This window comes from Brachyistius frenatus, unplaced genomic scaffold, assembly GCF_029030835.1.
Source record: "Brachyistius frenatus isolate BFR_SWC_R1_liver_20210118 unplaced genomic scaffold, ASM2903083v1 Contig_34, whole genome shotgun sequence".
Classification (NCBI taxonomy): domain Eukaryota; kingdom Metazoa; phylum Chordata; class Actinopteri; family Embiotocidae; genus Brachyistius; species Brachyistius frenatus.
The window spans coordinates 1,567,357-1,595,319 of NW_027210633.1; the positions used below are offsets into that span (position 1 = coordinate 1,567,357).

At 42.5% G+C, this 27,963-nt stretch overlaps 1 protein-coding gene across 1 annotated transcript in view; it reads right to left on the reverse strand.

Moving 5' to 3' along the window:
- Positions 1-4,948: 4,948 nt before the first annotated feature.
- The window catches only part of pcdh1a (protocadherin 1a), an 81,451-nt gene continuing 58,436 nt past the window's right edge, over positions 4,949-27,963 (reverse strand). The window contains exons 4-5 of the mRNA XM_069700586.1: positions 23,889-24,108; positions 4,949-6,305 (exon numbers count right to left, since the gene is read on the reverse strand). Of these exons, the coding sequence (XP_069556687.1) occupies positions 5,935-6,305; positions 23,889-24,108 (591 nt within the window). The 3' untranslated portion in view covers positions 4,949-5,934. The remainder of the gene's footprint in view (positions 6,306-23,888; positions 24,109-27,963) is intronic.

The following is a 27,963-nucleotide window of genomic DNA, read 5'->3' on the forward strand; positions in this document are numbered from 1 at the left end:
CAGCTAACACATTTTGGGGAATTGTAGGCGGAGCAAAAACAATAGATAATTTATTCCAAAACATGACATTGCACTTCGCTTACATCGTTAGGGAGGACCATCATATGGTGGTCCGGTCTGTCAAATACTTCCTTTTTGTCACAGCTGTTGGTGTCAGAGAGCTGCGCATAGGGTACCTTGTGTTTTATGTGCCATGACGAGAAGGGTAGAAAAAGCTGATGTGAAAAAGTTAAAAAAAAAAAAAAAAAAAAAAGGGGGGGGGGGGGTCCATATAGAAAGGAGGTCTAGGGTGGTTGACTGGAACAAACTCAGGACTTTTACCAAGGAGAGCATTGTTCAAGTCCATGATAAAGCCAAAGACAACATCGATTACTTGGATAAGTAATCTAAACTCTGATCTTTTCCTAACCCTAATCAATGTTGAGGGCAGGCTGAGGTACAGAAGGGCTAGGCAAAAAATAAATACATAGAGTTTTATCAAAAACCAGGAAAACTCACGTGAGAACACTGTGACGATAACACCCGGTATGACGCACACGATGGACAACAAGGAACTGGCACAGACTGACAGAAACAGTCAGGCTATATACACAAGACAATTGAAAACAGGTGGAAACAATGAGGGCGGAGGGAGGTAATCACACACCAGGGCAGGAAGTGAAGACACCTGAAACAAGAGGAGAGGGTGTCACCAAAATAAAACAGGAGATGAAAATAACAGGAAATGGAAACAGCATGACTAAGAATATGTTAAACTAAGACGGTATCAGTAGTAAACTCCAGTGGAGAGCACAACCAATACCACAAACATGTGAGGAATACTCAGTGTCATGCCCATTGCTCAGCACTTAAATCTCTCACTACACGCCTGATGTAGGTCGGCAAAAATCTTCCATATGCCACAAACAAAAGTTTAGACGGTTTTAAATTCTGGTCTAGATCCTGACCAGAGAGACCAAATACATCAGGCTGTGTTGGTGAAGTTTATAGAAAATGATATACAAGACTATTTCTATTTGATGACTCCTTCATAAAAAAAAGCTAGATCCAAAAAAGACACGAAGCTTCAAAATATAAATGATTTAAGAAATGAGAAAAAGATGGCACTTCATAAAAAGCTTGTATTAAAGTGTATCTGTCGGTGTACCCAGGATGTAGAGTTACTGAAGAGCTGCAACAAGCTGATACTGCCAATGAGTGAGGAGCAAGAGGATTTTTAACAATGTTTAAAGCTTCTAAATGAAAGAAGAGAACTGTACGTGAAGAGTTTTGTGTTTATCTCTGGAACAGTTTAGTTTTTAGATCCTAATTCATGCCCATAAATTATTTGCAGCTTTTCACTGTCTCTCATTCACGGCTGCCTCATGTCATTCAACTTCTAGATTTCTGAAGTTACTCCGAGAACTCGCCACTCCTCTGACTTTTCAATGATTTTGGAGTGAAAAGGCGTGACGGCATGAAGCCCTATATTCTCTCATGTGAGAGAATTTATAGGACGACATTACAGAAAAGTGACGGTTTGCGAAAGAGGCCTTAAATTGCTTAATCACTCGTTACATTACTGCAGTTCACACATAATTAAATAATACGGTATCTGCGCGACAATGATTAAGTCAATTAAGTTCACAGCTTATTGTGCCAAACGATCAAACACAGTTGGGCAGCAGAGAGCGTAAACATCCAGACGTAGAGTGGGTTCCTCTTTCACTGGGTGCTTTCAACCGTAGCTTATTGTCCATTAAAAAAATTCTACTCTTTCTGACTCGAAGCAAAAGGCACACAAACAGCTCAAAATTAACATCACAAGACGGCGGCCTTGTAAATAAGTCTCGGGCAGCCCATCAATGCTTTGAAGAAATGCTGTGTATTGAGCTAAGTGCAGGACGGGGCCTGTGTACTTCTGGCGCATTGTTTTTCTAGTTGAAGTGGTGAACACAGGTCCTGGGACTCTCCTACTTGAAGCCCTGGAACGCTTCTCTCTCAACATTCTGGGGCTTCCTGACTCAGAAATGAGGTGCTGGTCCCCACATGACGAGAATACTAGTTCTTCTTAATGAGCTTAGGTCCAAGAGTGGGAAACATTTTACACAATGTAGCTTCAAGGCTTTGAAACCGCTTATAAAACAAACAAAAAAAACCACAAAAAAAACCAGTCAAAAGTGATGAATAATAATTGAAAAACAAAATAAAAACCACTGACAGCATTTGTTGTTGTTTTTTTTTTTTTTCCCTGAAGTGATTTTATTACAAAGTTCATGAGGACTTACAGTATTACAAGAGAATTTTGTCAACATGCGGAAACAGAACGAAGCAGAACACAGGAGTTTAACAAACTGGTAAGATAAGACGATCCACTGTTCACGATAAACATAAAAACTGATAAAGTCCTCAGGAGGTGGGAGCCGGTGAATGACTACAGTGCAGGCATAGAACGGCCACATTCACACTGACTCAGCAAAGGTCAATCCAACCAAGGCAAGATGTGCACATCTCAAGAAAACATGTTACAATTTTTATATGCCATCGGCTTTTCTCAGAACTTTTAGAAAGCTTCACTTGTATGTACATAAAACTGTACAAAAACATGGCATCACAAGCATTTTATCCTATATAAATATACCAACAATTAGGATAACAACTAGATTCTCTCTTGCAAAGACATATTTTCAAGGCAATTGTCTTTGTTCTAGATGAACTGTGAAAAAAGATGAAATGTTCAGTTAATTTCAGTTTGTTTTGGGAGAGGGCCATTTGAATATGAACCAGCACTGACATTTCAGAAAGTTAAAAAAAAAAAAAAAAAAAGAGTAAACAGTTTCTACCAATTATCTTTGGAATCCATGCTAAAATCACCGTCTGCCTGACAGCAGACACGGGGTTGTGGAGATCTATGTACACTACACCACCAAAAAGATTTCTTTATTTTTTCACACAACCAGTTTTGCTAAAAGTCTTTGATCAGTTAAGAAAAAACAAACAAACAAACAAAAAAAAAACATCCCTTTGCCAATTTTTCAGTACGGTAATTTGTCCATCTGTCCACAAAAATGATCACCATACAATACACACTACAGAGAGGCAAAAGATACTCAAGTGAATTCAACATTAAATCAATGTTAAGTACAAATCAAACATTATTCAACATACTTTTGAGTGTATTTAGGTGCTTCGTGACGTCCTCTTACTTTTGATCAAGGAGAGCCGCTCTGTGTTTGAGAGAGAAGTAAACACAGATCATTCAGCATGAGTTCAAAAGAAAGGTCAAACCTGGTGATATATTGTTCCAGAAATGAGTAGCAGGAGGTCATCATCGACTGGAGAGGAGGAGTCCGACTCATCAAGAGGGAGAGGAGGGAATAGGCCTAGGTTTTTTTTGTTTGTTTTGTTTTGCAGAGGACTTAAATAACACTCTTGTTGACAACTGATGATTATCTGCTAAGGGTTACCCCCCCCCTCCCCACCCCCTGTTTATTTTGTGTATCGGCGATCAAAGAGACAAATCACAAGATGTGCACCAGACTCACTTGAAGTGATACTTAAGCTGTAATCGGGTTCAGATTTGAACCCCGACGCAAAGCAGTTGAGGGTCTGAATGGAGTCGGAGCGTTTCGATAGATACATCTGTGACTGAGCCTGGGTGACATTGGTTTTATCACTCATCGCTATCTTTCACAGTCGTCTTTAATTCCAGGTCAGCGATCGTTCCCGCTGCTCTCGGCTCGTGAAGCTCGTCCACAGCTCTGAGACGGGAGCTCGGGGGAGCCGTGGTGGGGGGGGTTTAATCACAGTGTATCATGGCTGTTGTTTGAATTTTTATTCCACTTGCTAAATGGCTTTGAAAACAGCATAATGTGCCTTGTCCCCCTCAAGGCAGGATAATCGCCCACCTTATTTAATCATGTCCAGTAATTTCCATATGTTTTCAGTTTAATTATTCTAAACGTGGTTTTCAATGGCAGCATGATGAGGTAAGGGCTGATAAAAAATACCCCCTTTTTAACTGATTGTAGCTCTGTGGGTGGATTTGCATTATCTGGTGGGTGCCTTGTCCTGGGGGTGTGCTCACACATGCCCTCGCTCAGGACTCATTACTCACCCTAATTAGGAAATGTCCATTCCCAGCTCCTCCACTCTTACTCAGAGACACAATCTCACGATGGAAATACTCTGCAGAGGTGAGCGGTATCTACAAATCTAATCACATCAATGTTTAAATCAAAGACGCCGACTAGCTCTACGATGTTGTAAGGCAGGCTAGTGGAGTCATCATTAACATCCAATTACTGACTAATACATAGTGTCCTTCAGACATATCCTTCAGATTCACTTGGAAAATCTTTGTAAAGATAAATGAAGCCCACGGGCATGCCCTATTTTTATTCTCTGTTCAATAGCCAGAGGAGGAAAGATGCCTGATAACTTATTAAGCGTGCTGTCCTCAATACAAGGAAGATGATAATTAACAGGAGTCGCCGTAAATTGAGCCCGACTCCTGCTGTCTGTTTGAGCTCAACAATTCCACATATTAATTACTGACATGAAGATTTATATCAATTTTTTTTTTTTTTTTTTTTTTTTTTTGGGAGGGGGGGAGAATCTGTCATCTCAGGTCCATGTTGGTAATTCGCTCCTTTCAGTGGATGCTCTGTGTGCCGGGTTCACCTCTTAAGATGCACCGAGTGAGAGCGGATCCTCGAAAACAAACAAAATCAAAAGTAGTCTTAACGTTGGGCACCTATCTAGTTTACACCGGCTTGATATTATGTTCCGTGAGTGCTCACGCTCTCCAGCGGTTCTCGACGCTCGAGTGACCCTTTCATGTAAACAATTCTTCAGGCCATCGTTCCATTTGCAGACGTTCCTGTGGACTGTGAGCTGCGGGGGGAGAGGGGAACGGTTTGGGAGTTACACGTCGAGCCCGCCTGATTTTCACAACAGAGATGAGAGCTTTTCTAAACCGATCTGGCGGGGCCGTGTCGTCAACTGAGCAAAAAAAAAAAAAAAAAAAAAGCCAATCAGAACGTGCTCAGTGAGTACTCTGCATTTGGTCGTTGTGACTCTGGGGCGTTGTGGCCGAGTCAACCGTTTTCATGATGAACGATAGGTCACAGTGCTGCGAGTCGGTGGAACATGATGTCAGTTTAAATGCTGCCACACAGCTCTCTCCACCAGTGGCAGAGCTCTACAGGGAGCGGAGGTAAAGGCCATTCTTCTATGATTAGGGGGTTGAAGGTGTGTGCGTGTGTGTGTGTGTGTGCGTGTGCGTGTGTGTGTGTGATTGTGTGGAGCGGATAAATACCTTTCACAATATTGAGCCCCACTCCGGGAGATGGTTTCAATCAAGTTCTTAAACAGTAGCAAGTAAAGAAAAGCTTAAATATGCTAAAACTCTGAGGCATTTGTTTTTTTTCAGCTTATGCCAGACAAAAATATATGTAGAACACGCCATTCAAATGTATTTACAGCACTGTACATTGAGCGAGACCATTTCACTTGACTGTTGGTCAAAAGTGTTCTGCCTTTCTGATATGGCCTGACTTGCTGTGTAGTAAAATTATATCTAATAATGGCACAAGAGCACTGATCACAACTTTCAAATTCAAGAGATCACTTCACAGAATGGGACTTGGCTAACTACAACAATAATTAGTTACTACTAAAGTAGCAATTACCATCTGCACTTCCTGTTCGTCTGTCTGAATTCTGTCCTTCAAGGTTCGGAATAAATAAATGAGTGAGTGCATCGATTAACTTTGTGGAATGATTCATAAATATGCTAATAAATTAATAATTTAAGGAGGAAATGACAAAAACAAGCGCTCCAGCCGGTGAATGAGTCACAGCCTATGTTACCTAGAAAACGGGCGTTGGCTTGTGTGGACAGCCTGTTTCTCCTTCTGAATTGGGTGTATCTTTTTACCGATCTGATGTTCCTCACAGGTAAATTTCTCGTTTTGGGGTGTGGGCAGAGGGGGAGGTGGGTGGGAACTCGGAGGTGACGCTCAGGGGCATCTCCTCCAAGGGGCAGTCCTGATTGGCGTCATGACCGCTGTTGGAATAGGCACTGCGGGAGGGCGGGAGGCGCGAGCGGTGCTCCTCTCCAACGAGCCTGGCGCTCCCGTTCGCCAGGCGTCCCAGGCTCCCTCTCTCCTGGTAAGGCACAAAGGTGGAGAGTTTCGGGGGGTTCCTGGTCTTGCGTACGGGGGAGGGATGCCCGGGCATCCAGCAGGCGTCTGAGTGGCCCAACTCGCTGCACTCGGTCGTGCAGTTCCCGGTCATCGCCACGTCAGGGAGGGAGCGGATATCTGCAGCCAAGGACAGAGGAGACGGCGTCATCAGGGAGAGCTTCGTAAACATCGGAACAATATTCATTTAAAAAAAAAGTTGTAAAAAGGCATTTTTGCACAGAAATGGTTTCATCTGAAACACCCCATGAAACCCACTCCCCTCCTTGAGGTCTTTGCAGCTGTTGCTAAGCAGTGAGCAGCAGTTGCTATGTAGCTGTTGCTATGCACTGTGTAATGAGTGCTCCTGTGTGTGTGTGTGTGTGTGTGTGTGTGTGTGTGTGTGTGTGTGTGTGTGTGTGTGTGTGTGTGTGTGTGTGTGTGTGTGTGTGTGTGTGTGTAGTCCACGAGCCGATGTGGTGCATTCAAGACATGGCGTGCTGTGACTATGTCATTTCGAAGTGTGCAGCGGCAGTTCGTCTGCTATGTTTGGTCTATTTTCCTAACATGTGCTAATTTCTATTACAGGAGAGTCATGTGCTGTGAATGGTACTGTGTCAACATAGAAAAAGACTACAGGAATGGACACATGTCGGAGACGTGTAGTGTTTGGTTATAAAGAGACTAGCTGGATCCCTTTGGGCAAAAACATTGCTGAATGAGTTATTGATTGACAGTGCTGAAATGAGTTCCCTGCCCTTGATTATCACCCATTTTTTTTTTATCCAACTGTTCCTAATTAAATAAATGGGTCCATGACCCAGTGACCTCATTTTAAATGTACAAGCTGGGAGGGCTCCAAAATAAGTTTGCATTAGCCATCACTCACTCAAGGCTATCACACAGCTCTAAAAGAGAGGAAGCCGTGTGTTTGTTCACCAGAGACGTGCAGCTGGCAGCCAATAGACTTGTTAAGCAGCCCACCTGTTGACAAGCTAAACATACAGCCCAGATTAAATGGAAATACCACTCAATTTATCTTTGTTATCCCTTCAGACTCGGGCTGGGACAGCCAGATCAATTGTCTGCGAGAGGAGCAGATGACTAAGATCCGTGTGTCCGTGATGTCGCCGACGTGAAGTTTTAATTGCTGTGATAAATGCATTACTGTAATGCCACAGCACTGTCCCTACCATGAAAGAACACGTCCATCACGGGAGCGCCGTCTTGTTTCGTGGCCACAGGACGGTGTGTGAATGAGTGGAAATGTATTTGTGGAGCCAAAAGAGGAGAGCTCAGCGACGCGCACACACACACACACACACACACACACACACACACACACACACACACACACACACACACACACACACACACACACACACACACACACACACAACGAGCTGAAAGACGCTGCTGCATGTGGATGATGGAACCACGTGAGATGACGTATTGTAGGGGCCGGTATTAAGAGTTCACAGATAATAGAGAAAATACCAGCTTGACAGTGAGCCTGAGACATAGCATCAGTATTGTACTCATGACCAGTGGCGAGATAATTATCCCGCAAAATGTCAGACCTCTGAGGGAGGAAAAAAATAAAAAAATAAATGCATCTGGTTCAGTCAATCAGAAGCCAAAGTGATGCAGCTCGTGTGTTAAACATTTGAAACGCTTCACTGTGTAATACAAATTAATGGCAGTTATTTATTTGCATTTCCTCAATGGTGTCAAAACTATTCATCTCTCATGGGGTAATCCATATACAGCTGTCCCGTTGTTTATCAAAATAATAATAACCGGACGTAGAAGAATGCATAGCTTGATCTATTGTCGCAGTTAATCTCATTGTTCCTGTAATCCTAAAGAGCTCGACGTTTAGGCCGTCAAATACATTTACTTCACAATTGAGCAATGTTCTGCCTTATTCATGCTTAATTATATCATTATGCTTCAGTGGCAAATTCTTCTCTTTGTTTACTAGGTCATCGTCGATGAACTGAGATTCTTCTCAAATGAATGAACTACACTTTTATGCTTGATTAAGAACAAGAAAAGTGAATTTAGAGCCATAAGAAACGACAGGGAACCGAAGCAGGAGCGTGTGCGTGCGTGTGCGTGCGTGTGTGCGTGCGTGTGCGCGTGTGTGTGTGTGTGTGTGTGTGTGTGTGTGTTGCAGTTTCATTTTCCCAGCTCCACTAAGAGCGTTGTCTGTATGCATCACTGCAGTGAAATGGACTCTTGCTACAAAAGATGTTCATGGGAAGAGAGTTGGAGAGAAGGGTTTGAGGAGTACGCTTCTAAGCACAAGCACAGTCGTGTAGGCATCTACCCCCAAAAGGATTTCACACTTGATTAAAACCACTCCACAGCTTCCAGGAGGTTTACGCCACACCAAGAGGCCTCATGTTCAAAATCGGCGCAGCTCCACATCTACAAATCACTGGGATGTGGGGTGGGGTGTTTGTGTGTGTGTGTGGGGAGAGAGGAGGGGAAGGGGGGCAATTATGCAGGTTTTCTGAAACACTTCACATGCCACAATTGGTTCGTTTCTTTAGGAATTAGACATTATAATTATATGTGTGCATGCGATCGTGTTTGGTATGAAAACAAGCAGAACAAAGTCACAGTTGAACACAGAAGGCTCCCACCTTTGTCTGATTTCTCTTTTAACTCATTCAGTCTCGCGAAAGAAGACATCAAAACTGTTGCCTCATCTTCGCTGACTGTCAGGTTGGCAATTGACTTCAGGTCGACTGTGTTTTTAGAAAATATAATGCAGCCTTATTTCATGAAATGCCAACCAAAAGAAAACATGTCATGTAAAATGATAGCATGCGGGACAGGAATTAAGAGCACATTCTGAAACCGAGCTCATCATCATCACCAAGGGCCAGAAAATCAGCGATGACAGCTAAATACGCCGACTAGCATGCCAAAGTCTGCCATTTTTTTTTTTTTTTTTTTTTTTTTTTTTTTGCCAACGGTGCCAAGCCGCACATCGCACGTCATCAACAGAGAACATAGATACTCTAATGCCAGCTATTTTAGCAGGCCATTACCGTGTCTGTTAGTGTTTCATCTAAATTTCATATGGTTTTATTTTTAATGTCACGTACAGCCTGTTCTTAAAAATTTAACAAATGAGAGATCTATATTCAAGCGCGACCTGCCGTGCTGCTGCATCCTGTCAGTGACGTTCAATAGTGCATGTAATTTCCAGTCACACGTCAGCTCGTTTTTCAACGTGTAATAATAATGAATTGGTTATTGTGCGGTTATGACAGCATGTTATGCGAGGGTGTCTCAATTGTGAAAGCACAAGTTTTTACATTTGCTTGCCCTGACCTTTCTGTCACACTCGAATCCATTTCCAGCAAAAAATCAATACTGATAATTATACTTTTGTGTCTGCCTTTTGCTGCGGCCATTAGCCATCTGGAGCTGTAGTGAATTCCACTTACAGTGTGGTAGAATACTGTGCACATCAAAACATACTCCCACACTCGGCTGGAACGATCACCGCTTGAATATTTGCTGGACATGATGAAGCAAATGAGTCAACCACTGGTTGAAGGACCAGCCAAACACACTGTGGGAAAATTGGTATTTTCTCACCCACTCAACCCCGTTTTCTGCTGCACCGATACCTGAAATAAATCCTTTAGAGTTTATAGTCTTCTATGTCATGGATGGAGAGCCGAGGTGGACAACGGAGAACAGATGGGCAAACCACAGCGCTATTATGCTACTGGCTGAAACAGGCAGACTGGATTCAGAGAGCTTGTGATTTGGTTTTGAAGAGCGGTGACTCGGTGACATTTCTTCCTCTCTGCACAGCGGAATTCTTTTCCTCTCGACTTGGAGATAGATTGCACCTGTAGCTCTCTCCTTTTATATTAGGTCAATCCCATCTGCTTGCTTAAAGCAATATCAGGAAAAAGAACAGTAATTTCTACCCTCTCCCACCTTCAGTACCACGTCAGCGACTCACAGTGAACCTTAGCAAAACCTCTAAAAGCACCTTAACTGCAGTGGCATAGCATGCACTCCACAGTGCAGCTACAGAGTGGGGGTACACACAGAGCTTAACCCCCCGGCTGACAGATACATGTGAGGGGTGGGTTTGCATGCTGCTTGCATCAGGGTGCCAGTGGGAGGTGTTGAGTGTCTGAGGCAGGCTTCCTCATCGTCTGATCCCCTGCCCACGGGCATGGGGGAAGCTGCCTCTTCCTGAGATTTCACACTGCTCCCTCTCTGTTTGATTGCAAATGCTGCCTCTCCCCACCGGCTGCTTTCCAGCGTGTGCGCCACACCGCTATGATCGATGGCAAACAAATATGAGAGATCCACAGCTCACGGAGGGATAACATGGGGGGGTGGGGGTGGGGGGGTTGGAGGGTGGAGGGGGGCAGCTACTATTGTTTGGGAGTGTGTGAGTGATATTAATGGTATATTTGTGGTTCCTGCAAACAGTTTATGTGGTAAATGACTTAAGAAGTTTCCGAGGAACAAAAAAGAGAAAGACAAAATAGCCCACATTTGAGCAGACATTAATGTCTGTGGTGGCTACCAGTATAATAACCGGGTGTGAATGTATTCTGTGGTTGTCACCCTCTGTGAAGAAAAACAACAAGAAACCAGGGTTTTGTATTTCTTTAGCTATGACATGTCAAGTCTTGTTATTCAGGTGCTCTCAGGAAGCACAGTAAGCAGAAGCTACCAAAAAACACGTTGTTTTTTTCCCCTTCTCCAGAGGGGTACATTTTTAAGAGTCTGAAAGTTGCTACAAGTACACAAACATCGAGTTGACATGCACATTTTTTTCCCTGCTCATTGTAATGGGATCCAAAAGAACAGTGGAGGAGCAAAATTAGAACGTGTAGGTTTTCCCGCTTTGTCACCTTATCTCAACAGAGTGACGAGGGAGAAAACCACGTTTTTAACAATACTGTGGTGTCGCTCCGTAGATGATTGGTGTACTTTAATTCTGAAAGCATGCTTTGTGCAGAATAATGTGCAGAATAATTCATATATACTGTACAGCAACATTTGCCCCTTTAGACAAGCCTTGGTGGAAAAGTTAACTTTTAAAGCCAATTGTAAATGTTTTTTATTGTATGAAAACCAAGTGGCAACACACTGTGACATTAAGAATGGGTCATGATTTTGGGATATTTCAATAGTCATCAAAATATAGAAAATTGATTTGTATATGCAAGTAGTGTACCCTGTTTTTACAGGCGCCCGGCTGTAATGCGTTACTCCCATCAGAAGGTGGCGGTAATGCACCTAAAAGCTGTCTGCCAGCGCCATTAAACAACATAAGGAGAAGAAGAACACATTGCTGCCAGGCAAAACTGTGTGGCGCTGTGAGGGGCGAATTAATAGTTGATTAGTTCAGAGCGATTTGCCAATTTGCGCTTCAAATGCCCATCCCTACGTGACACGTACGTATTTTGACTTTGTATTTAATGAGCCAGCCCCTAGTGGCCCTCAGGTGTATTGCACTTTAAAACACTTGCACATTGGCTTCACTTTTCAGACCCGGTGACAATGTCCATTTGTACATACAGTCTATGATGCAAACTAAATAAAAAGAAAATGCATCACTTTATAAAAAAACAAAAACATGATCATTTTGTCTGTTAGTATAAATGCTTAAATGTTTTGGTGGAAACAGGTTACTGGATGTCCAGTCAGTGTGTCTGCACAAGGTGACGCCAGGATACGAATTGTTATGGAGGTTTAAAGCATATGTGTCAAAGTCTACCTCGCAGACTGACTAAGATCTGAATTCTCGGCTTCCTGAGCAGGCCAGCCTCTCGCTGACAAAACCTGATGAGTGGACATGTCGGCCAGAGGCACGTCAGGAAAAGAGGCTGTGGATGGTTCAGTGGGTGATGGTACACCTCCTGTCAGTTCTCTCACCGTCCACCATTTTGTCTAAGACATCCTTTATTTGAAGACTGCCTTTTGTATCACTGCATTTGACAAAGCCTTAGCACCTGCTGACAGATCACGCTATGCACCAGCTCCTCCAATTGAGAAGTTGATATGCAGTGTGATATGTCAACCAATACTAAGGCTTTGTCAAACTGTGACACACTCACACACACACACACACACACACATACAAACACACATACACAAACACACATAAGGCATCCTGGGATAAAATTGATTCAAAACATTGGTGGAGGACTGGAAGTAAAGGGTGCTAAATAATGATATAGTAGTTTTTGTAACTAATATCATTGTTTCTCTGTTGGTGCGCAAAGGTGTTCGTGAAATGTGAGTTTGGAGAACGGCTTCATGCTTCTGCCCACAGCTATATGTTTGGCTTGCTGGCCAATTACTGACTGGAAATTGCATTCTGAAGCTTGACAACAAAATATTGATCCGTAGCACCTGTCAATGCAATAATAAACTTAAAAAAAGATTCAGGTTTATGATAATCATATAAGTCCAGTTCCTCGACTCACTGAGATCAAATAATGCCAGTTTTGTTTTAGCAATCAATAAAATAGCCTGAAATATAACACCAAATATGTCTCCAGATAATCTAACCACCCATTTGCATTAAGTGGTCACACCCTCCTCAGCGCAGTACGTCTTCACCATACTGTTAACGTTACATATCTGCTTCTATTGCTTTACCTAAATCTTCCATTAGCGCAGACGGTTTAGAAATTATAAACAGCATTACTTTATATGCTGTATTCAATCTAATGTTCATTCAAATAGAGGGCTTCAGGGACAGCGTTAAATGTGCACGTTAAGTTTAGACATCAGTGCTTTACTTTAAATTTAGAAATTTGCATTTGCTCCTTGGGCTAATACAGGTATTTTATGAATGCTGCTCATTTAAATCTTTACTGTGGGCTGTGCCACAGTTGATGAACAATGTAATACTAAACAGAGAGATGCTGATTAGGATTAAAATATAGCATTAGAACAAACCGGTTCTCAATACATGTTAAATATAGCTGTAAGTACAGTTTAACATAATATACAACAGGAATTATTTGTCATTGGGCATTGTCGAATTACAATACAACAACATGAAAGATTGAATAAGGGTGAAAATTACTGCATAGTTTTTTTTTTTTTTTTGCAAACAGTTTTTGAAATCGTATAATATATTTATACTTGCTTGCATAATTACATTTGTGCCCACTCTGCTTCTTCTTCTCTGTGTTTCTCTCACTCCTGAAATAGGAAACCCTGCATTTCCCTTTCAGTTATCTGTGTAATTTAATTAGAAATGCTCAAAGAAATGTAGACTAAATCCCTGTGGTGTGAGGTTGTGACTGGACGCTCAATAGCTGGAGGATTTTTGTTTTTCTTTAAGGTGTAACTCTATTGCAGATTTTGCATAGGTCAATCATCAGTTTGGCAATTACAATAACAGGTTATTCATCGGTTTGAAAGATACCTGCTTAAAAAAATTGTAAGATTATATTTCTACCTGAATGTCTTGGTTGACTTTGTGCTCATATGTAGATGTGTATGGCAAGCAGCACAGGTCGGTTTCTGTCGCAGATGAGTTAATAATAAAAAAAACATGAAAGACTCCGACTGAAGTTGGAAGTAACCCGAAACATGAAAAATCCTTATTTTTGTGAATTTTATGACTGATTTCATGGGATTTTTTTTTTTTTTGTCACGATAATTAAACTGAACGTTTTATCACCCAACCCGTACTCTGATTACCACGTGACATACTTGAAGAGTTACTTGTCTATTCCTGTCTCACAACCCAAATGTCCTTTCTTCCTCTTGTCTGAATGTCTCTTTTCTTGGTCCATGCCTTTGAAGCTTTCTTCCTGCTTTGGGCCCCTTTCGTTGGCCCTTTCACTGTGGCAGCGCTCCATGGCCTCATACTAGCCGGTACAAGATGTTTCATTTCGCAAAAGCTGAAAAGAAAACCCAAACATTCAGTCGTCGGTCTGAAGCACTTGCAGTAATAGGCTGGTATCCAATATATTGAGTGTCTATTAGCGGTTCTGTGCTCAAATAACACCAAATAATGTGGCTACATTTACAATTTTATTTTCACCATTAAGAAAAATCAAAGTCTTCCTTTTACGCGATCTCCATCTCTTATTATCAAAGACGGAATTATTTTCCTCTCATGATTTCCCCCCCGAGTACATTCCCATGCACAACTTTCATGCTCGCTATCTTTCACGCATTGATCTTACTGACATGTAAAAGTGATGTCTTCCATGATCCATGTGTTGTTCTTCCTCCCCTTTCGATCAAGATGTCTTTGCTAATTCTGCCTTTGATCTCCACAGTCTGTAGTGTGAGACATGGTTAACATGAGAGCACTAACATTAGCAGCTAATTAGCCAACACCGGCACAGAAGTATAGAAAATATAGGAAATGGCAAACGTGGTTTCAGTGACTTCACTGTAGTTTTTCCCCATATCTTGTGGGCAACATAACCTTGCCTGTGGCCGTGGTTGCGCTATGACGACTTACATCATTTGATCATACATCATATCGTTCAGCCAGAAAACCAAGAGGTCAGGCTCAGATTTATATCAAAGCGCTCTGTAGTATGGATGCATTGCAGGGGGGGAATGCACGTATCAGCACAATTGATATGAAGCGATAACTGTGATAAAAGTTAGTACACACAGATTTAAATAATACCGTCACAGCAGGAACATCATTTTCGCCCAGTATGGAGAAACATCTGAGTAATCTGATCTTTACAATCATGTAAGTAGTCCGTGCAGCGGCTAAACGATGACCCCGGAGAGGTGGAAGCTTTATTTGACCGTTTACTGTAGATAGAGAGTTGCTGCCTGACTGACAATTCTCTGGGAGAGTCAGCATATTAACGCAGTCAGATGGAAAGCTCTGTTCCCACAATGCTCTGAACAATACAGCTAGGCATTCGGAGCAGGACAATTCAAATTTGTAACGTGATGGAATATGAAAATTGCCTTTTTGTGTGGCAGAGAGGCTGCAGGAAAAGACCAGCAGCAATCTCCCAATGTTGCTCCTCCCGTCTTACACTCTCTGTCAGCCGATAGCTTTTCTGAGAAGGCTTTGATGAGGGGATGGAGGGGTGGGGGGAGAGAAAAAAATATCACATGGCATCCAGAACATGATTGAACACATAATTATTCAGGGAAACTGCAAATTCCAGTCTTTAAATATGGACTTAAAGAGAAACGCAGAACACAGAAGGCAGTGGGGGGTCATCAAGACGGGTTTTAAGGCCAGCGTGATTTCTCCCTCCCCTGTTGTTCTTTACTAATCTGTTGCATTCCACTGCTTGTGTTTGATTGACTTTTCGAAGCTTCAGTGTGGTGAGGACGGGTCAACGTTCATGTTCTTTGATGTTGTCAAAATCCTCCGACAGAACTAATCATCCAGCACAATAACACCATTAACCTAGTAGCTGCTCAGATGTGGAGGTAAATGTGTTTGTGTGTGTGTGTGTGTGTGTGAGTTGGGGGGGGGGGGGTGACAACAAGACTTGGGCATGTCTGGAAGGCAACGCATTGGTTAATTAAATCACCGCCACACCTGCACTTTAGTGCTATCGTGTGTATTAAAGGGGCATTAAAGTGGAGATATAAATGTTTTATTGCATTCAAATATCATAAATGGACAGAACGTACACTCTGGATAATAAAATGAAAATTTAATGCGCTGATGAGTAAATTGGGTCATGTGCAGAGCCGTAGCCTGGGTCTGTCTGCGACCCTGAGTGTGAACGGCTTCCTGTTTGGCTTAACATGGTGACTTTTCCTTTTCACGTGTAAGCAATATTGGTGATATTCACTGTGTCGCTCCGCGGTGTGAATGCGGCTCGTTGGGAGCCAGATTGGGACAATCAAGGCCATGGCAATAGCAACAACAAAGCGGAAAAGCTGTAAAAAAAAACCCAAACAACAACAACCCAAAAAACATGCAGCAAATGCACAACGAGAGTAAGCGTCAGGGTATCTGCTTTTTTTATTTTTATTTTATTGAAGTGTCTCCTCTTGCCATCTGTTTTTTTCAGCGCCTGTGGTGGCTGTATGTTTGATGGGTATCTCATCTCCAGGCTAGATATTGTTTCAGAAGACAGCTCATCAAGATGAGTGACAAGTGTTGGGGCTTTGCACATGGCATGACCATCTGAGAGGGAGTCACCCAAAGGGAAATTGAACAAATCCGTATAATTTCTTTAAGTAAAAAGATAGTGATACTGACAGTGACCGCGGGACTGCATTAAGATCCACAGTTTGTGTCTCTGTTATGGCTCTGCAGTCTGGAACTAGCTATAAAAAAAAAAAAAGTGTCTCGATTTTACAATGAACTCTCGCTAATTAGACAGGAGTTCCAGCAGAAATGCATGGTGGAACCAAGCTACATGGTCATGCAATATTCTGTCAGAATTACTCTACTTTTGGCTTGAGAACAAGGACTCTTTAGGGAAAGCTCACAGAAAGTAGGCTTTAAAGTGAGTTTTGAAAGGCAGAACATTTCTAGAATTGTTGAAGTAATCACTGAGCATTGCTCAAAACCTCCGTCAAGACCCGGCAAAAAATATTCTGATGATTTTGGTTGATAGGGCAGTAAAATGTCTGTTATATCACTTTAAATGTCTTACACAGTAAAACACTTGGCCATGAGGATAAGCAAGAATTATTCAAGCTATTTTGTATTTAGCTTAAGGCATGCAATGTATTGACTGCATGATATACCATGTTAACACAAAACTGCAAATTAAGAATTGATTCTTTCACCAGCTGGGGAAAAAGAGAGAGAGAGAAAAAAAACGTACTGCCGCTTTCTATTTGGTGTGAAGAGGACATTTTCAGTTTCACTGGATTCAGTTCTCATTGAGTTTGAAAGGTCCTTGAACTGCAGTGAATTCTGAGATATCTGTGATAAAGCCTTAAAGCGAGAGCTGCTCCGTTCCTGTGAGACTCACTGGAAATAAGGAAATGCATGTCAGGCCCATACAGTACAATCCAGTCCCTCAAGTGCCATCCATCATTGAAGGGCAGAACACTAGTTAGAGGGAGGTTCAGCGGCTCTCTGTCCCCATCACATTATGATGGAGAGATGACCCCCGGGGCCTTTCTCTGATGCCGGCTTGAGCAGCCCGGACCAAGTGAGGTTGAAGTGGAACTGGCCCCTAGCCAGCGTCCCCCCCCCCTTCCCCGATGCACAGCGCTCTACCTGCTCTACGAATCACATCTGGGGTGAGACTGGGTAAGACCCATAGAGAGCAACGGAGCACTACCACCACTTTCTATTTCTGCCTCCATAATTATCCTTAACTTTCAACGCTGGAACCCATGGACCTGCCAGTGGACACTAAAAGGAGCGTCTCGTATCGCCATGAGCGACACCAGGCTAATTAAGAAATGTATCTTCATAAACTTGTACTTTAAAACCCAAATTTACACACACACACACACACACACACACACACACACACACACACACACACACACACACACACACACACACACACACACACACACACACACACACACACACACACACACACACACACACACACACATACACACACACATACACATAAACACACATTGCCACCTCCAAACCTGCTGCTTCAGCATGCTGCTGCCCAGACTCACTGGCGTGGCGAGAGTAGGCAGTATCCAATTTTTGCCTAAGTACAGAGAGCCATCCACTTTTGTTAGAGTAATACATGAGCACATCTAAAGCTTAGGGATACTGGCTTAGGCATAGTGGCTCACTCATTCATTTTACAAGCTTAGTGCTAAAACCAGACATTTTCAGTGGCAGCATGGTGTTAAAAGCACTATTTATGGAACCTAATGTGCGCTTATATGCATGTACTTCTCTTTCTGCTCATAATTCTGAACACTCATCTGGGTTTTCATCCATGTTGTATACATGTGGATAAGAGCTGAATAGCGTGTGCAGGTCTAAATAAAAATGAAGGGGACTGGGAATCTGACTTAAGGAAACTGGTCCAAAAGTCTTCTACTAAATATCTCATGATTTTATAATAACTAAAAAAGCAGGCAGACACTGGGACTATAAGCACAAATAAAAATCAGGGTCTGACAAAAAGATGCTATTATCAGTGAGGTTACCAGAGTCTTCCAGTCAGCTGGACACAATGATGAAACTGCAGAGAAATCACTTTTATGTGCAAAATAAGGCAGTATGAAATTGAACGCAAGGGGGTAGATTTATTGGGATAATGGGACTTCTATTCTGGCTCCATCTAGATTTCACATGTGGCTGCAATCTCTGCCACACAATAAGTCAGTTCACTGTAAAAGACAATAAGCCAATTCTATACTTTGCCACAGTTAATGGTCTGAGATGTAATAACACGTCCCTTCTACCACAAAAGGCCCCTTTCAAAGGTCTGGCCTGTCGACAGTCATTTAAAGAATACTGTAATGTGTGTGTGAGGCCAAAGTTTGGGATGAGTGCGTAGGTCTCATTGTTAGTGATCACGTAAGCGAAAGCACATTTTCAAATTGGGCGAGCAGAAATGTAGACACATTCAAAACTACGACGTGTTGACACATCATCAGAGCCATTTTGGACACGGCAGCATGAAGTCATTTGTAAAGGGGCTATAGTTAACCATTGTCTGTGGTGTCAAAGCCTTATCCAGGTTACAGTTTAATTCTGCTCCAGTTAGGCTCTTCCAGTGACCTATTTGCTCTGAAATGAAACTACAAACAATTGGGGGGGGGGGGGTACCAAACAGCAGCAGCTGATGTGAGCAGAGCATAATGCGTGTGCTAGAATGAGCTTGGGATTACAGGCGTATTACTCATGACAACTTGCCTCAGGGGACCACTTGTAAGGACTTTTTTTTTTTCATCCACAGAAGCCTCTGACAAAACTGCCAGCCCCGTGACCTGTCCCTTCTCTGGGTGGTGGCGGTTCCAGCAGAGGCTGGCGTAGGCCGAGGTGCTGGTACAGGCTTGCATGTTCCACTCCCCCCCAATAATACTAACAGGCAGAGACAGTGACAAGGCATGATGACATCTGTTTGAGGAAACCCACACCCCTGCATCAGCACGCTATGCTGGCACCCGGGCAGGGGCCCAAGCTGGCACTCAGGACCAACAAGCCCCATTAGCTTGACATTCTACCTCTCGGTCTGCACGGTGTCTTCCTCTGCGTCTTCATTTGTTCAAATATTTCCTCGCGCTCGGTAAACACGAACCAGATGTTCATGGGAAACTCGTAACGTCGAAGCAGTAATGGCTAAAACAGAGGTATCCTGCATGGCACTGATATGGCAGGCACTGAAAGCAGAGGAAAACCCCTGACAGGAGTTCAAACGGAACAAGTATATGACGCCGCATGCATCATCTGCAACATCTAAGGCAGGCAAATCAGACAGCATTACTAAAGAACCTAATTATCATGCAAATGCCATTTATTCCATTTTATCTCACCCTTCTCAATAGCCCATATGGCGGTGAGTGTGCACAGAGGAAGACACAGGGAGACCTCATGCTGGGCAAGCGGCCACATCAAAATTCCTCCATCTGTGGTCAATTGACTTTCTCTCTCTGTGTGTGTGTGTGTGTGTGTGTGTGTGTGTGTGTGTGTGTGTGTGTGTGTGTGTGTGTGTGTGTGTGTGTGTGTGTGTGTGTGTGTGTGTGTGTGTGTGTGTGTGTGTGTGTGTGTGTGTGTGTGTGTGTGTGTGTGTGTGCGTGTGTGTGTGTGTGTGTCCATGCTAGTACCCGTCTTCAATCCGACTGTGTTGGTGCGAACCCTCATTTCACAGCCAAGACGCCTAACCACTGATCCCTGGATGAGTGATTACTGTCTAGGTTGGAATGGACATGACGGGATTGCTGGTTAAACTTGTGTCCCAAGAAGACAGGAGGGGTCCTGTCATAGGTCCCTGATGACTCATGCTCCGGGTCAGTCTGGGCAACAGGAAGTTAAACTATTCATGCAATGTGTTGTATGACTCCAGATATGTGCTGAGGCTGGACACACACTCACCAGCTTGGGCTAATGTTAAAGCAAAATGTGTAAAAGAGCAAAATAACTGTCATGAAATATAATGTATGGAGGCCGTTGAAAAACCTTGTGAAATTAAATCAAGCCGAGTCATCTTGGGGATTAAAGCTGATTAAAGTTGCCTGATGTCATCTGTATAACTGATATTTTCCTCCAAATAAAACATCAGTCAAACTTTTTTTTATACTGATGTCTTTTTACAGGGTCTCAAAGTCATGTAAAAATACTCAATGATGCATTCTGCCTGTGAACCAATCAGTAATGAATAGTGTGAATCACTTGGACACTGCTGATCAGATTTTGATTAGTGGTGATGTCAGAGATACAGTGGACGGGCAGATGGGACAGACATAGACCAGTCATTGGTCTTCCTCTGATTTCACAGTGGATGACAAATCATGCATCTTGACAGCAACCAGACATACAAGATAAGCAGTTTTCATGCTGTCTGAAGCAATCAATTTAAAAGGAATTACAGAGCTCAGTGATTATGATGAGAGTCTATTAAAGTAAAATAGCACTGCAATCAAAATGATTTAGAGATTTGGGGTGCGATGCAACACCCTCCAGTGCAAACAGATGCATGTATGTATGCAGGTGCACGCACGCACACAGATCTGCGCGCACGCATGCATGGACACGCGTCGATTGGACAAACATTTTTGATGAGATTAACGAACAGTTGAGCAATGTGCACGCAATACACTCGCGGACGTAACAGAGAAGGAAATGCACATGGAGAAACTGAAATGGAGTGCACTCTAACACAGCCTGAAGACAAGAATTAGAAAAAGTGGGAGGAGGGAGCAGCTGCTCAGGCATATGAAAAAAAGGAACTCCAGAAATTAATTGCTGCAGATCAGGCAGCATACATGTCATATATCAGACATTTTATTGGTGGAGTTTGAATCTACACTTAATTCCAAAACCGAGAACCATGAGGGAATATGTTGATGTCTACTTCAGTGAACCAGAGAGACTGTTACGGACCACGCACACACTTTCCTTTCTTCAGTCCAATAAACCAAGGTCATTTCACTTCAGTCTGCAAGACTCTCTAAAAGAGAGCAAACATAGAATATTTAACAAAACAAAAAAAATCCCCACTAAATATAGATCAGCTGATTTAATGATGAATTAATGATGATGAATTAATTCACCACTCATAAAACACCTCTGGTATTAACATCTTTAATAGTAGCATGCCATAATTAAAGGAATGGCATGGGCTTGGATGCACCCACACTGAGATTCCCATTGAACTCAGATTCAAAAAGTTGGCCTAATACCAGTTTAATATCGGAAACGCCTGACTGAAACTGTAATTTCATTAAACAGCCAAGCTGAAATAGATCTGGAGTATCCACTATCTCTAAAAATGTAGATTCGCCAGTGTCAAAGTTCAACTTGTATAACAAAACACACATCCATGTCGATATTTCCGGAGCCCAGTGATGCAAAGGCTGACAGTCGGGGGTTCATATACTGCGTTTTATCCAACTTAAATGGAGTGACACATCATGCTCACCTCCCCATTTTTTGCCTGTCAGTCATCTTTACTGCAATGAATAAAGCTCTGCACCAGTACAAGCTGTCACTCTGTCACTCAAACGCTTAAAAAAAGACTTCATGTCACTATTCAGGTGGAGCTGGGGAGGAATTCCTCTGTCTCATTTGATTTTTCTGTCTAATCTTTCATTTTATGTGGGCTCGCTGTTATCTCCCTGAAGTGGGAATCACATTTTAATTAGGTCTATCCTTGGTTAGCGGTTCATCTTTGCATCTCCTATGAGCTCATCCTATGGGCTTTGCTGGCTTGTCAGAGACTCTTAGTCCCCGCTCCCTGTCACAGTCTAACATCTCCCCCATCTTGTGCCACCTTTTCATTCTTTAACTGCTCCATCTCCACTCACAATCTTGCTCTCTTGCAGCTGACAACAAAGAGCACTCTGTCGCACAAAAACCTGTGTTCTACAGATGGGAAAAACACAATAAAAAGTCACAACAATAGTAAAAAAAAAAAAAAAAAAAAAGAAATAGAAAATGCATATATTACACGTCTGTAGTTCGGGAAGAAAATGGAAATAATTCAGTCAGCTGCATACTCCCGGACTATCAACAACTAGTTTGTATAGAGATTGACTGCATCTATCTATTAAACAGGATATTGAGTAATCTCTGACCTCAATATGGCCGGAGGGAAGTGCAGTATTCGCAAGACTCATCCTCTCCTGCACCCGCCACCCTTTCCATTCTTGATTTATGGTGTCACTAATTGACACAAACAAATAAACATTTGCAATAGAGATGAATAAACTAACTAATGAGATCCAACGCAGTTGTCTCGCAAAGAGGCAATGCATCACAATGCAAGACGCTATGCTAATAATATAACTTTGTCATCTGCTGTTTTGGCGTGACGGTGACACATTTTAGCCTTTGATCCAGCGATGTTTTGCAACTTGGGAGTGCTTGAGATTGAAATAGGCCTTTTTTTTCCTTCTTCCTTCCTCTAAAAAAAAAAAGAAGCCAGAAATCTCTCTGCTCTCACGGTGTACAGTCCCACTGATAATAGATACGTCTGTGTGTTCATCACTCACAGGGAGTCAACGTTACTGACAGCATTGATCAGCGAACTCCATCGCGTCCTTGCCGATACCTTTCCCGTTTTGCACAGGACAGTAAAAGCCTGAACCTTAAAATCCATACTTTATGCACAAAAAGCAGAGCCGTTGCATGCCTTTGAGATGAAACCACATAGATACAACAAACTAATGATATAGAGACATAAGGAGAAGATGTTCTTGGTGAGCAACGAAATATCACCGGGGAAAAGTGTCTGGTCCGGCGAGCAGTGCAATGCTAAGTACTAAAATAACTGGAAATGTACCATGTGAATCACTTATCATAGCGTGTTACAAGACAGGGAATGGATTATGTTTGGCAGCTTAAGGCAGCAAAATTGTTATTATGACATGCAGTTCACAGAATGGCAGTTACAGCTTCGGCTATGATATATTTTTTTCTAATATGGACCTACGCTGAGGCCATCAGTGTTCAGCCTGTGGATTGATTACCGAGCCTAGAAATGATGGCACCTGCACACCTAAGCTGCGGTGTCAGTGAGCGTCCAAGTAGAGGTAAGAAAATGCTTTGAGTAAACACACTGTTGCCTGCACAGATGTCATGGTTCAGATTTATTTAGAGGGCAAATGCTCCATTAGTTGGGCTTTTTAATTAGCACACTTGTGAGAGAGGGTCATTAAGGATGTCTGACAGAGGACCTGCTGATGAGGGGGATGGAGACACTGCTTACTCTGGCCTTGAAGCAACAAACAAACACACACACACACACACACACACACACACACACACACACACACACGCACACACACACACACACGCACGCACGCACACACACACACACACACACACACACACACACACACACACACACACACGAGCACAGATCTGCTTAAAACCCAATAACATTTCACACAGTCATCGGCAAACGGCAGCAAGTCAGCGTCACAGGTGCCACAACATTTCCGCTGTGAAACGGCCACAGAGCACAAACAAATCTCCCACAAATGTCTGCATCACCAACAGCAGCACACACACACACTCACAAGAGCCTATTAGAGCCATTTACATTTCAATACATATTCATAAAGAATGAGGCAGAATGGATGGGATTGTCATTGTACCGTTTTCCGGGTGTTCGGTCTCTCCAATGCTGCCATCTGGAGTGGTTCTCTCATAGTGGTCTTCAGGCAGGGTCAGAGGTCCGATGCGAGGACCAGACGATGACTTACTGCTGGGAGTCTCTGACTCCTCCAAGCCGCTGTCATAGTAGCTGTGCTGAGAGGCATCCTGCAGGTCCTGCACTGGGTTGGCAGTAGAAAAGGTCACTCGCCGATGGGGATGCTAAAAAAGAGAGAGACGACACATGACTTCCCTGAACGTACAGATGCAACTGCTCCAACTAAACTTTTCCTTTTTGGTTTCACTATGGCTGCATTGTAAATGTTACAGTTCAAAACTCACCCATTTAAGACGACTGTCCGAATTGTGCTGCTCTCAGAAAGCCAGAAAATAGCATTAAATATTAAACACTCCTAAATATTAAATAGCCTTTTGCACGATTATTATTCTGAAGATTATATAAAGTAGAAATATATTAACTGAGTGAGGTTACTGACTTCAATAATACGAGCGTGCAAATTAGCAGCAGCAGTAATGAATACGACTAAAGTACAATATATTCCATACTACATGATTTAAATATCTAAATATGGGGCATGCTTTTAAATATGCTGTATGATGCTAGCCTGTATAAGTAATGGATGATCAAAATCATTCTATATGCACTGTATAAAAAAATAAGTGTATGTGCAGCATGTGTAGTATTTTTACAGATTGAATTCTAGCATGTTGATGTTGTATGACATGTCAAACTTTGTCCACCTTAACCAAGATAGTAAAATAGCAGGTATTGATCCTGGGTGAAAAATGTAAAGGTGTGCATTTAATTTATTCATTTTCCATCTTATCAGGGGCTCCAGGTGGAGGTAAGGTACAGTATGTACAGAAGTATAACTACAATAATAAGGCACAAGTGCTATGTGCACTATTGCCAATTGTTTTTTAGTCTGACAAAGCCAGACCTCTCTTCACCGTGCTATGCCAGCGCTGGAGAGGGGTGTGGCTGCACCCATGTATCATTCTGGTGTAGGGGAATGGATTTTTAGGAAAACACTCTGGCTTGTTTGTATTTCTTTAAGCCAAGCACAATCTTGTAGCACCAGTGTCTTTGCAAAGTAGTGTCAGGCCAAACATCTTGGTGAACATTTGCATGCGGGTAGGCAAGCACTGATGTTAAAATGACTAAACTCCAGAAAAGACCAAAAAGAACCAAGCAGGCCTGCATTATTGTATGTTCCAAACTTAAAAAGTAAGAGGTAGCCCGGTATTACCGGACCCATATTCACTATGTGAGTTTATGGGTCTGGCTCAGTATTGACCACCATATAATGTATGTTGTATGCCAAAACTCTATCATAGGAATTACATTTAGAAACAAACGCTTGACTTCTACTGATTGGTCTGCCCTATAGAGTGGCTGAGCAATCCTAATGTCAACAGGGTTTCCAGACTATAATCACAACCAGGACTGAAGCTGTGAGCAATAGGTGGGTGGAGCCTGGCTGGCTCAGAGGGTTGTTGTTGTTGTTGTTTCCTGAGGTTTTGAAAACAGTAACACACAGATAGTGGAAGGAGAGGAGACTGTCGACTTGAAATAATCGACTGGAAGGCTTACACCAATGTATTACATCCTAGAAGTCAGACAAGTCCCTTTAACAACTGAATAGAAGCAGCTCCTGTATATAGATAAAGCCAGCATATGCAGAGATTCTTATGTGTGGAGACATTATCTATGCATTTATATGGGCATTGAAGCAACCATTATAAAACAGGTGTCTCAGGGGGTCACAGAAATTGAGAATGTGAACAATATTACCGCTGTTATTATCATTACTAGTCAGACAAAAGTTTCATTTTCTAAATCTGCCACTACCAAATGAATTCTGATGACAATGATTGGTACACTAATCAGTAGCCCCAGTGAGCTACTTCCTTTCTCCATATTTTAATAGTTCTCTTTCCCCAGCTTTTCATGTCTAACTGAGCAGAAAGTTATGCAATATTTCCAGAATTTAACTAAAAAAGGATCCCAAGAAGGAGCTAAATAAGACTAACCAAAAGATCAAAACACAGCACTGGAAATATAGTTTGTGACAGGCTTTATTTTGCTGGCATTAGAAAAGATTATTGGATGTGCTATGTTGGTTTATGCTGATGAAATTCGATGAAAGAACGAGAAAGGAAATGAATGAATGAACTAACAGATGAACCTGAACTTGATAGCTTGAAGAAGAGCAAAGCAACATATAATAAATCATTGGAGATCACACTTTTTATCAAATTGAATGGCTTGTAAATACAGTTAGGATACCATTAAATTTCCTCTTCCAAAGATCAGTTTACTAATGGCTACTTACCACCCATCCATAACAGAAAGATGACTCCTTATAGGGCACATGCAATCACACACTCTTCCCCACCAACACACCGCCCCCACCCCACATGAGCACCTCTCGTAAAAGTCAGGAAAGCACTGATACAGCAGAACAAGCCTGCCCCCCCCCTCCTCCCACCACCTCCCCACCCTTGCTACACGAGTCGGCCCCAATCGATACAATGGGGCTGCGCTTTCCACCGTTCAACCCCTTTTCTGGCAAACAAATCCATGGCAGAAATCATTTGAACCGTCAGCTTTTTTACTACGTACACACCAGATATTGAGAAATGCTTTTAGAGCTGCTCTAAGTGCCATCAACACCATGTTCTTAATACCGTTAGTGGACTTCGAAATGTTTCCTGAAACCTGTTCATCTCCCCATCAACCCGTCAACCTGTAATACTTTTCCCACTGCATCGATGCATCTCAGACTTTCATCGAAATAATAACTATTAGAGTGTCTTTTCTTTTCTTTTTTCCTGCAGTGCTGCTCCAAAACTACACCCGTAAACCGTAAATAGTACAGAGTAAAAGCTGTCTCGGACTTCTTGATTATCTGGAACATTTAACAGAACTTAAAAACCACATTTTCAGAAACAATATTCTTGAAACCCAAGAAAAGCGGTGACTTTTTATGTCTTTGATTCAGATAGTGATTTGTGTGGTGGGTGCACAAATGAGAAAAAAAAGAGGACGATGGAAGGTTTTGGTTTGTTTTCTTCCTATTAAACATGCTCTTTGATTGATGCAGCTACACATAAAACATTTTCAACTGTAAAAAAAAAAAGTGCTTATCAGCTATGTGTGGAAGGGAAAAACACAAAGTAAGAACACGTTGTTTCTAATACTGAAGAAGAATATAAATTGCATTGATTGATCTAATTCAAGTTCTGAAAATACTCCAGTAGAAATGGGGAAAATGGACCTTACTTATCAACACAGGACTCCATCAGACCAGGTGACAATGAGTTCTTCTGCGGTATTTCAATAAACTTGCTATTGACTGATGTGACTGGACCAGACAAATTATATATGCCAATGGTGCGTTCTCAAATTCTGACTAGTCGTCTCTCAGGCTCGACGACGACTGAAATGTGAGGGGGCATTTAGTTGTTCAAATATGGATTATTGCTTAAACTTCTCCTCAAGGCATCACTCCAGAGAGTCAGCATGTTTCCTGAGTATGATAACTAGCTAAGGCTGCAGAGATGGGAAATAGATTCTCCTTTTAGTCAGAGCACAAATCCTTTGCCAGGCCTTGGGGGCTGCAGGGATGCGGCAAGAACGGAAGGATGGAAAGGGGAGGCTGAGCAGGAACGGGGAGTTGGTCAGGCAGACACGGGCGGCGCTTTGGCTGGAGGGGACAAGCAGACGGATTAGATTCTGGGAGACTGGAGGCGGGAGAGCGGGATTGTTTGGGCATTGTTGTAGGAGTAAAAGCTACAGGGCTGCGAATGAAAGAGGGGGACATTTACGATGACATCTGAATTCATAACCCCATTTAGATGGGGCAAAAATGGCCTCGTTTACAATAATGCAATCCTAAAAGCAGATGGAAAGATACAGCAGGATTCTGTCTTCACAAGACGCCCAGGACACATTTTAATGTTGTGATAAACAGCCATCACCCTCTGCCTACCTAGAGCCTCCTTTTTTAATCTCATACTGAAAAATATATTATCTATAACTTGCTACCACGG